At 39.8% G+C, this 12287-nt stretch overlaps 1 protein-coding gene across 1 annotated transcript in view; it reads left to right on the forward strand.

Annotated features, from left to right (window-relative positions):
- The window catches only part of SLC9C2 (solute carrier family 9 member C2 (putative)), a 129856-nt gene that overhangs the window by 95770 nt on the left and 21799 nt on the right, over positions 1-12287 (forward strand). Inside the window, exon 21 of the mRNA XM_023549143.1 lies at positions 9932-10030. Coding sequence (XP_023404911.1) covers positions 9932-10030 — 99 coding nt within the window. The remainder of the gene's footprint in view (positions 1-9931; positions 10031-12287) is intronic.

Genomic DNA, 12287 nt, shown 5'->3' on the forward strand with positions numbered 1-12287 from the left:
GGCTGTGCTTCACTGCCTGGCTAGAAAACCACCAGCACATGGCTTCCCTGGGTCTATGCCACTCCAACGGCAGGGTCCCTCAGCATTTTTTTTTTTTTTACCTGTACTTTTTTTTTTTTATTAACTTTTATTGAGCTTCAAGTGAACATTTACAAATCAAGTCAGTCTGTCACATATAAGTTTATATACATCTTACTCCTTACTCCCACTTGCTCTCCCCCTGATGAGTCAGCCCTTCCAGTCTCTCCTTTCATGACAATTTTGCCAGCTCCCAACTCTCTCTATCCTCCCATCCCCCCTCCAGACAGGAGATGCCAACACAGCCTCAAGTGTCCACCTGATATAATTAGCTCACTCTTCTTCAGCATCTCTCTCCTACCCACTGTCCAGTCCCTTTCATGTCTGATGGGTTGTCTTCGGGAATGGTTCCTGTCCTGTGCCAACAGAAGGTTTGGGGACCATGCCCGCCGGGATTCCTCTAGTCACGGTCAGACCATTAAGTATGGTCTTTTTATGAGAATTTGGGGTCTGCATCCCACTGACCTCCTGCTCCCTCAGGGGTTCTCTATTGTGCTCCCTCTCAGGGCAGTCATCGATTGTGGCCGGGCACCAACTAGTTCTTCTGGTCTCAGGATAATGTAGGTCTCTGGTTCATGTGGCTCTTTCTGTCTCTTGGGCTCTTAGTTGTCGTGTGACCTTGGTGTTCTTCATTTTCCTTTGCTCCAGGTGAGTTGAGACCAATTCATGCATCTTAGATGGCTGCTTGTTAGCATTTAAGACCCCAGAAGCCACATTTCAAAGTGGAATGCAGAATGTTTTCATAACAGAATTATTTTGCCAATTGACTTAGAAGTCCCCTTAGAGCATGGTTCCCAAACCCCCACCGTTGCTCCGCTGACATTTGAAGCATTCATTTTATCCCGGAAACTTCTTTGCTTTTGGACCAGTCTAATTGGGCTGACCTTCCATGTACTGAGTGTTGTCCTTCCCTTCACCTAAAGCAGTTCTTATCTACTAATTAATCAGTAAAAAACCCTCTTCCTCCCTCTCTCCCTCCCTCCCCCCCTCGTAACCACAAAAGTATGTGTTCTTCTCAGTTTATACTATTTCTGAAGATCTTATAATAGTGGTCTTAGACAATATTTGTCCTTTTGCCTCTGACTGATTTCGCTCGGCATAATGCCTTCCAGGTTCCTCCATGTTATGAAATGTTTCAGAGATTCATCACTGTTCTTTATCGATGCGTAGTATTCCATTGTGTGAATATACCACAATTTATTTACCCATTCATCCGTTGATGGACACCTTGGTTGCTTCCAGCTTTTTGCTATTGTAAACAGTGCTGCAATAAACATGGGTGTGCATATATCTGTTTGTGTGAAGGCTCTTGTTTCTCTAGGGTATATTCCGAGGAGTGGGATTTCTGGGTTGTATGGTAGTTCTATTTCTAACTGTTTAAGATAACACCAGATAGATTTCCAAAGTGGTTGTACCATTTTACATTCCCACCAGCAGTGTATAAGAGTTCCAATCTCTCCGCAGCCTCTCCAACATTTATTATTTTGTGTTTTTTGGATGAATGCCAGCCTTGTTGGAGTGAGATGGAATCTCATCTTAGTTTTAATTTGCATTTCTCTAATGGCTAATGATCGAGAACATTTTCTCATGTGTCTGTTAGCTGCCTGAATATCTTCTTTAGTGAAGTGTGTGTTCATTTCCTTTGCCCACTTCTTGATTGGGTTGTTTGTCTTTTTGTGGTTGAGTTTTGACAGGATCATATAGATTTTAGAGATCAGGTGCTGGTCGGAGATGTCATAGCTGAAAATTCTTTCCCAGTCTGTAGGTGGTCTTTTTACTCTTTTGGTGAAGTCTTTAGATGAGCATAGGTGTTTGATTTTTAGGAGCTCCCAGTTATCTGGTTTCTCTTCATCATTTTTGGTAATGTTTTGTATTCTGTTTATGCCTTGTATTAGGGCTCCTAGGGTTGTCCCTATTTTTTCTTCCATGGTCTTTATCGTTTTAGTCTTTTTGCTTAGGTCTTTGATCCACTTGGAGTTAGTTTTTGTGCATGGTGTGAGGTATGGGTCCTGTTTCATTTTTTTCCAAATGGATATCCAATTATGGCAGCACCGTTTGTTAAAAAGACTATCTTTTCCCCAGTTAACTGACACTGGGCCTTTGTCAAATATCAGCTGCTCATATGTGGTTGGATTTATATCTGGGTTCTCAATTCTGTCCCACTGGTCTATGTGCCTGTTGTTGTAGCAATACCAGGCTGTTTTGACTACTGTGGCTGTATAATAGGTTCTGAAATCAGGTAGAGTGAGGCCTCCCACTTTCTTCTTCTTTTTCAGTAATGCTTTGCTTATCCGAGGCTTCTTTCCCTTCCATATGAAGTTGGTGATTTGTTTCTCTATCACCTTAAAAAATGACATTGGAATTTGGATCGGAAGTGCATTGTATGTATAGATGGCTTTTGGTAGAATAGACATTTTTCCTATGTTAAGTCTTCCTATCCATGAGCAAGGTATGTTTTTCCACTTAAGTAGGTCCTTTTGAATTTCCTGTAGTAGAGCTTTGTAGTTTTCTTTGTATAGGTCTTTTACATCCTTGGTAAGATTTATTCCTAAGTATTTTATCTTCTTGGGGGCTACTGTGAATGGTATTGATTTGGTTATTTCCTCTTCGATGTTCTTTTTGTTGATGTTGAGGAATCCAAGTGATTTTTGTATGTTTATCTTATAACCTGAGACTCTGCCAAACTCTTCTATTAGTTTCAGTAGTTTTCTGGAGGATTCCTTAGGGTTTTCTGTGTATAAGATCATGTCATGTGCAAATAGAGATAATTTTACTTCCTCCTTGCCAATCTGGATGCCCTTTATTTCTTTGTCTAGCCTAATTGCCCTGGCTAGGACTTCTAGCACGATGTTGAATAAGAGTGGTGATAAAGGGCATCCTTGTCTGGTTCCCGTTCTCAAGGGAAATGCTTTCAGGTTCTCTCCATTTAGAATGATGGCTGTTGGCTTTGCATAGATGCCCTTTATTATGTTGAGGAATTTTCCTTCAATTCCTATTTTGGTGAGAGTTTTTATCATAAATGGGTGTTGGACTTTGTCAAATGCCTTTTCTGCATCAATTTATAAGATCATGTGCTTTTTGTCTTTTATTTATGTGGTGGATTACATTAATGGTTTTTCTGATATTAAACCAGCCTTGCATACCTGGTATAAATCCCACTTGATCGTGGTGAATTATTTTTTTGATATGTTGTTGAATTCTATTGGCTAGAATTTTGTTGAGGATTTTTGCATCTATGTTCATGAGGGATATAGGTCTGTAATTTTCTTTTTTGGAATGTCTTTACCTGGTTTTGGTATCAGGGAGATGGTGGCTTCATAAAATGAGTTGGGTAGTATTCCGTCATTTTCTATGCTTTGAAATACCTTCAGTAGTAGTGGTGTTAACTCTTCTCTGAAAGTTTGGTAGAACTCTGCAGTGAAGCCATCCGGGCCAGGGCTTTTTTTTGGTGGGGGGAGCAGTTTTTTGATTACCGTTTCAATCTCTTTTTTTGTTATGGGTCTATTTAGTTGTTCTACTTCTGAATGTGTTAGTTTAGGTAGGTAGTGTTTTTCCAGGAATTCATCCATTTCTTCTAGGTTTGCAAATTTGTTAGAGTATAATTTTTCGTAATAATATGATATGATTGTTTTAATTTCAGTTGGGTCTGTTGTGATGTGGCCCTTCTTGTTTCTTATTCGGGTTATTTGTTTCCTTTCCTGTATTTCTTTAGTCAGTGTAGCCAATGGTTTATCAATTTTGTTAATTTTTTCAAAGAACCAGCTTTTGGCTTTGTTAATTCTTTCAATTATTTTTCTGTTCTCTAATTCATTTAGTTCAGCTCTAATTTTTATTGTTTTCTTCTGGTGTGTGATGGATTCTTTTGTTGCTCCCTTTCTATTGGTTCAAGTTGTAGGGACAGTTCTCTGATTTTGGCTTGTTCTTCTTTTGTATGTGTGCATTTATCGATATAAATTGCCCCTGAGCACTGCTTTTGCTGTGTCCCAGAGGTTTTGATAGGAAGTATTTTCATTCTCGTTGCATTCTATGAATTTCCTTATTCCCTCCTTAATGTCTTCTATAACCCAGTCTTTTTTCAGGCGGGTATTGTTCAGTTTCCAAGTATTTGATTTCTTTTCCCTAGTTTTTCTGTTACTGATTTCTAGTTTTATTGCCTTGTGGTCTGAGAAGATGCTTTGGAATATTTTGATGTTTTGTATTCTGGAAAGGTTTGTTTTATGACCTAATATGTGCTCCATTCTAGAGAATATTCCATGTGTGCTAGAAAGAAAAGTATACTTTGCAGCAGTTGGGTGGAGAGTTCTGTATAAGTCAATGAGGTCAAGTTGGTTGATTGTTGTAGTTAGGTCTTCCGTGTCTCTATTGAGCTTCTTACTGGATGTCCTGTCCTTCTCCGAAAGTGGTGTGTTGAAGTCTCCTACTATAATTGTGGAGGTGTCTATCTCGCTTTTCAATTCTGTTAAAATTTGATTTATGTATCTTGCAGCCCTGTCATTGGGTGCATAAATATTTAATATGGTTATGTCTTCCTGATCAATTGTCCCTTTTATCATTATGTAGTGTCCTTCTTTATCCTTTGTGGTGGATTTAAGTCTGAAGTCTATTTTGTCAGAAATTAATATTGCTACTCCTCTTCTTTTTTGCTTGTTGTTTGCTTGATATATTTTTTTCCATCCTTTGAGTTTTAGTTTGTTTGTGTCTCTAAGTCTAAGGTGTGTCTCTTGTAGGCAGCATATAGACGGATTGTGTTTCTTTATCCAGTCTGAGACTCTCTGTCTCTTTATTGGTGCATTTAGTCCATTTACATTCAGCGTAATTATAGATAAATAAGTGTTTAGTGTTGTCATTTTGATGCCTTTTTATGTGTGTTGTTGACATTTTCATTTTTCCACATACTTTTTTGTGCTGAGACGTTTTTCTTAGTAAATTGTGAGATCGTAGTGTTTGACTTTATGTTTGTTGTTACGTTTTTCTTGGCTTTTATCTTGAGTTATGGAGTTGTTATACCTCTTTGTGGTTACCTTAATATTTACCCCTATTTTTCTAAGTAAAAACCTAACTTGTAATATTCTATATCGCCTTGTATCGCTCTCCATATGGCAGTTCTATGCTACCTGTATTTAGTCCCTCTTTTTGATTATTGTGATCTTTTACATTTTGACTTCAGTGATTCCCTGTTATGAGCATTTTTTTTTAATTAATCTTAATTTGTTTTTGTGATTTCCCTATTTGAGTTAATATCAGGATGTTCTGTTTTGTGACCTCGTGTTGTGCTGGTATCTGATATTATTGGTTTTCTGACCAAACAATATCCTTTAGTATTTCTTGTAGCTTTGGTTTGGTTTTTGCAAATTCTCTAAACTTGTGTTTATCTGTAAATATCTTAATTTCGCCTTCATATTTCAGAGAGAGTTTTGCTGGATATATGATCCTTGGCTGGCAGTTTTTCTCCTTCAGTGCTCTGTATATGTCATCCCATTCCCTTCTTGCCTGAATGGTTTCTGCTGAGTAGTCTGAACTTATTCTTATTGATTCTCCCTTGAAGGAAACCTTTCTTTTCTCCCTGGCTGCTTTTAAAATTTTCTCTTTATCTTTGGTTTTGGCGAGTTTGATGATAATATGTCGTGGTGTTTTTCTTTTTGGATCAGTCTTAAATGGGGTTCGATGAGCATCTTGGATAGATATCCTTTCGTCTTTCATGATGTCAGGGAAGTTTTGTGTCAGGAGATCTTCAACTATTTTCTCTGTGTTTTCTGTCCTCCCTCCCTGTTCTGGGACTCCAATCACACGCAAGTTATCCTTCTTGATAGAGTCCCACATGATTCTTAGGGTTTCTTCATTTTTTTAAATTCTTTTATCTGATTTTTTTTCAGCTATGTTGGTGTTAATTCCCTGGTCCTCCAGATGTCCCAGTCTGCATTCTCATTGCTCGAGTCTGCTCCTCTGACTTCCTATTGCCTTGTCTAATTCTGTAGTTTTATTGTTAATCTTTTGGATTTCTACATGCTGTCTCTCTATGGGTTCTTGCAACTTATTAATTTTTCCACTATGTTCTTGAATAATCTTTTTGAGTTCTTCAACTGTTTTATCAGTGTGTTCCTTGGCTTTTTCTGCAGTTTGCCTTATTTCGTTTCTGATGTCTTGAAGCATTCTGTAAATTAGTTTTTTATATTCTGTATCTGATAATTCCAGGATTGTATCTTCATTTGGGAAAGAGTTTGATTCTTTTGTTTGGGGGGTTGTAGAAGCTGTCATGGTCTTCTTCCTTATGTGGTTTGATATGGACTGCTGTCTCCGAGCCATCACTGGGAAACTTGTCTTTCCAGAAATTCCGCTAAAAAAAAATGCAGTCAGATCCCTCTCAGAACTGCCTTTGAATTATAACCACCACCTTGTTCCCTGTAAGGATGAAAGTCTGAGATTTGGATCATATATGCCTGGCTGTAGCTGGTTCTGTGTTTTTAGTCCAATTAGGGATGGATTTTTGGTCCCTGGGTTTTTTGTGGTTTCTTCTCTCAGGCCGGAAGAGTGGGTTAGGAAAAGACCAATAGAAAAAAAAAAGGGGCGGGGGGAGCAAAACTGCTGCGGAGCTGGAGCCGTCCTCCCTCTGGCTCAGGAAATTCCAATGTTAATGAAGCTGACTGGGGAGAGTGGGGGAGGGATCAGAGAGATAGGAGAGTAGCACCTCGGAATATAGCCAGAGTCGCTTGTCTTGCTTGGAATGACTATTATATCTGAGATTCCCGAGGGGCGTGTCACCTATGTGTGTTGGCTGTGTGGAGATTGCCCCCGGGGGTCTGGCCCGCTGAAGCTGCGGTCAGATCCTCCGTTGCCAGTCCAAAGCCTAGCGTCAAGGTTCCCCTGCTGGGATGCTCTACTCCCGGCTCCAAAATCAGTCGCTGCCTCCCGGGGATTTCTCGTCCAGCCAGCCGCATTGCCGCGCTGCGCCCATGGACCAGCTGGGCCCCCTCTCGGGGTTAGTTCAGGGGAGTAGGGCTGTGCCCCGTGCTTGCACCGTGACAGCGCCCAGTCAAATGCCTGGCGCCAGGGTTCCCCGGCTGGGGTGCAGCACTCCCAGCTCCAAAACCAGTCACTGCCTCCCGGGGAGTTCTCCCACCAGCCACGTCACCACGCCGCCCACGCGGACCGGCTGGGCCCCCCTCCCAGGTTCAGTTCAGGGGGGTAGGGCTGCGCCCCTTGTTTGTGCTGTCACAGAATTTATGAGTTCAGCTCCCCTGGGCCCAGATGTCCGGCGCCAAGGTTACCTGACTGGGACGCTGGCTCCAGGCTCTGAAAACAGTCGCTGCTTCCCCGTATTTGTTCGTTTTCCGTCTCTAAATCTGTGTTTGTTGTTTAGGGTTCGTAGATTGTTATGTATGTGATCGATTCACTTGTTTTTCCGAGTCTTTGTTGCAAGAGGGATCGGGGTAGCGTCTACCTAGTCCGCCATCTTGGCCCCGCCCCTCAGCATTTTTATGGCTTCTGTTTCTCACTCCTCTTTCTTTTCTTTCCCATACTGACTTAGCGCCACATATCACAACCTTCTCCCTCCTTCCTGCCTATCTGCATCATGCGCTGAACATCACACCCCCGAGAAGCACAGGCACAGTCTACCAGAACCTGCCTTGCAGTGACCCTCAGCCCCACCCTGTCAGCCCCAGTACATGCCACAAAAAGCCCATTCCAGCCCCTCCCCTTCAGCTGGACTTGCCCTGCTGCACCATAGCTGTGCGATTGGCCCTGCCCTTTGGACAAGGTGGCGAGAAGTATTGTGCCTACAGATGAATGAACAACAAAAAACGCACAGCCTACCTGTTCAGACATAACCAAATAAAACAAAAAATCAGGACAAGACAAACAAATCTACAATCAATAAATGAAAAAAATAACTACCGAATGTCTCAAAGACAGCAGACAATATCAAAGCATATAAAAATATAGGACAGGATGGTTCCAGTAGGTGTCCAAAACAAAACACCAGATGACTTCCCAGTAGAAGAAAAGGCACTGGAACTACCTGATAGGGAATTCAAATCTCTAATATTCAGGGCTATCCAAGAGTTGATGCAAAAAAGCAGACAAAAATGAGGAAAAAATAGTCAAATTCATGGAAAAGGTAGACAAAATCATGAAAAATACAGACAAAACAATGGAAGAATTCAGGAAAATAATACAGGAACAAAATGTCAAGATAAATTCACAACTAGAAATCATACAAAAACAACAATTAGAAATCCAAAAGATAAACAACAAGATTTCAGAAATGGTCAGTGTCACAGAAGGTCTGAGGAGCAGGTTTAAAACAATGGAAGACAGGATCAATGAAACTGAAGACAAATACTTGGATACCGCTGTGTATGAGGAGAAATCAGAGAAAAGAATGAAGAAAATTGAAGAAACCCTGAGAATGATGTGAAATACAATCAAAAGCAAAATTTTGTAAGTGATCAGAACTCCAAAACAGAGGGAGAATACGAAAAACACAGAGAGGATCACTAAAAACCCAGTGCCATCGAGTCGATTCTGACTCATAGCGACCCTATAGGACAGACTAGAACTGCCCCATAGAGTTTCCAAGGAGCACCTGGCAGATTCGAACTGCCAACCCTTTGGTTAGCAGCCGCTGAAGAACTGCTAACAGAAAACTTCCCTAATATTGTGAAAGATGAAAAGCTGACCGTCCAAGAAGCTTAACGAATTCCAAAAGAAAACCACCAAGGCAGATCATAATCACACTTGCTAAAACTAAAGACAAAGAAAGAATCCTGAGAGCAGCTTCAGAAAAACAAAATGTCACATATGGAGGGGAAACAATAAGACTAAGCTCTGATTACTCAGCAGAAACCATGGAGGTAAGGAGGTAATGGAATAACACATATAAAACCTTGAAAGAAAAAAATTGCCAACCAAGAATAATATATTCTGCAAAACTCCCGTTCAAATATGATGTTGAAATTAGGATATTTCTAGATAAACAGAAATTAAGTGAATATGTAAAAACCAAACCGAACTTACAAGAATTATTAAAGGGAGTCCTTCAATTTGAGAACAAACGTCAGGCAACAGCCTGAATCTAGGACACAGAGCACATTCTTTGGACCTGGGGTCCCTGCACAGAGAAGCTCCTAGTTCAGGGAAGACTGATGAGAAGGCTGACAGAGAAAGAACGCCTTTGCCTGGAGCTGATGCCGTGGATTTGGACTTTTAGCCTATTTTACTGTGAAGAAATTAATTTCTCTTTGTTAAAGCCATCCACTTGTGGTATCTCTGTTGTAGCAGCACTAGATGACTAAGACAGCTAGAAATGGAAATACCGTATGATTCAGCAATCTCACTCCTAGGAATATATCCTAGAGAAATAAGAGCCATTACACAAATAGACATATGCACACTTGTGTTCATTGCAGCTTTGTTCATAATTGCAAAAAGACAGAAACAACGTAAGTGTCCATCAACAGATGAATGGATAAAAAAACTATGGTCCATACACACAATGGAGTTCTAGACAATGATAAGGAACGATGATGAATCTGCAAAGCATCTGACACCATGGATGAATCTGGAGGGCATTACGCTGAGTGAAAAAAAATCAATCATGAAAGGACAAATATTGTATGAGGCCACTACTATGAAAACTTATGAAAAGGTTTACACACAAAAAGAAGCAATCTTTGATGGTTACAAGGGAAGGGAGGGGTGGGGATGGAAAAACACTAAAATAATAATAATAATATAGTTTTGTGCTTTTATGTTGCTTGAAAACTGCTTTTAGCTTTTAAATCTATTTCCATTTAGAAAAGTAGACTACAAAGTTTTTTTATGTTGACTCTCCTTTTTCTTTCTTTTCTTTCAGGAGAGAGCCAAACTTGCATATTTTGACTATGGAGATATCATATGTAAAGAAGGGGAAATGCCACAAGGAATATACCTAATTATTTCAGGAATGGCAATTGTAAGGGACTATTTTTTACTGCAAATGTATTTTGAAACATGTATTTGTAACACAGGGGAAAATTTAGGAACTAAGAAAATTTCAAATTTTTAACTTTTCCAAATGACTGAAATCATTTCTTCTCAGAGTGAACACTACACCTGAGAAATAGTTGGCAACATCCGAAAGGTGCTTCACATTTTACAAAAGGTTTTAGTCATCACTTAGTCCTCACAACAGTCCCGGGAGGAAGCATTATTTTCATGATGTCCCAATGAGGAAACCAAACTTGGAGTGGTTAAGTTACTTGCCTAAAGGAAATAAGTGTCAAGAATAAAGAAATGGGCCACAAAGTCAGATACTCAGAGTCATTGAGTAGGATGAAGACTGAAAACACAACTTTTAATTTGACCAAGGGAGGCTTCTGGTAGAGAGAGACAGAGAAAAAAGAGACAGAACAAAAGAGAGAGAGAGAGAGCTCTTTCAGTGGAGTGATGGGGACAAGGATTCTTTAACATCTGAACTTTGGCAACTGAATACATCGGTGAGACTCATCTATAACCCCCCAAAATTCCTAGATCCTAGAAAATGGTCACAAGTCACAAACTGTTATTATAGCATAAATGGTAAATGATATATTTGGCTTTCTATCTTTGCAATGGTTATCAAAGACCTTAAAAATATCAAAATTGGTCATGGAAATAAACTGTTATAATAAATATAATACTAAGTAACAAGGAGCCTGGGTGATGCAAGCGGTTTGCAAATGTCTGCAGTTTGAACTCACCTAGCGGTGCCACGAAAGAAAGACCTGGCCATCTGCCTTCATAAAGATTATAGCCAAGAAAACCCTACAGAGAAGTTCTACTTTGTGACACATGGGGTAGCCATGAGTCAGGGACCGACTCCATGGCAGCTAACAACAATAACGATACTAAGTAACACACATATTAAAAAAAAAAAAAAAACACCAATTGCCATCAAGTCAGCCCTGGCTTATGGCAACCCCAACTCACAGCGACCCCATGTGTTTCAGAGTAGAACTGTGTACCACGTGGTTTTCAGCGGCTGATTTTTTGGAAGTGGATTGCCAGACCTTTCTCTAGCACTGTTCTATGCACTTTTTATTCATTCATTCACTCACTCATTTATTCAACAAATATTTACTTTGTTCCTACCATACAGCAGACACTGTTCATTCTAGGCACAGGACTGACAAACCAAAAAAAAAAAAAAAAAAAAACCAAACCCAGTGCCGTCGAGTTGATTCCGACTGACAAAGCAGACACAAATTCTTGCCTTCCTGGAGCTTACATTCTGGTGGAGAGATGGAGGGAAATGGGACAGACAATGGACAAAATAAATAAGTTAAATGTATGTCAGCTCGTGCTAGAAGTCCTAGCCAGGGCAATTAGGGTAGACAAAGAAATAAAAGGCATCTGGATTGGCAAGGAGGAAGTAAAATTATTTCTATTTGCAGATGACATGATCTTATACACAGAAAACCCTAAGGAATCCTCCAGAAAACTACTGAAACTAATAGAAGAGTTTGGCAGAGTCTCAGGTTATAAAATAAACATACAAAAATCACTTGGATTCCTCTACATCAACAAAAAGATCACCGAAGAGGAAATAACCAAATCAATACCATTCACAGTAGCCCCCAAGAAGATAAAATACTTAGGAATAAATCTTACCAAGGATGTAAAAGACCTATACAAAGAAAACTACAAAGCTCTACTACAAGAAATTCAAAAGGACATACTTAAGTGGAAAAACATACCTTGCTCATGGATAGGAATACGTAACATAGTAAAAATGTCTGTTCTACCAAAAGCCATCTATACATATTACGCACTTCCGATCCAAATTCCAATGTCATTTTTTAAGGTGATAGAGAAACAAATCACCAGTTTCGTATGGAAAGGAAAGAAGTCTCGGATAAGCAAAAAAAAAAAAAAAAAAGCATTACTGAAAAAAGAAGAAGAAAGTGGGAGGCCTCACTCTACCTGATTTCAGAAGCTATTATACAGCCACAGTAGTCAAAACAGCCTAGTACTGGTACAACAACAGACACATAGACCAATGGAACAGAATTGAGAACCCAGATATAAATCCATCCACGTATGAGCAGCTGATATTTGACAAAGGCCCAGTGTCAGTTAATTGGGGAAAAGATAGTCTTTTTAACAAATGGTGCTGGCATAACTGGATATCCATTTGCAAAAAAATGAAACAGGACCCATACCTCACACCATGCACAAAAACTAACTCCAAG

The sequence above is a fragment of the Loxodonta africana genome, chromosome 25 (genome assembly GCF_030014295.1).
Source record: "Loxodonta africana isolate mLoxAfr1 chromosome 25, mLoxAfr1.hap2, whole genome shotgun sequence".
NCBI lineage: Eukaryota > Metazoa > Chordata > Mammalia > Proboscidea > Elephantidae > Loxodonta > Loxodonta africana.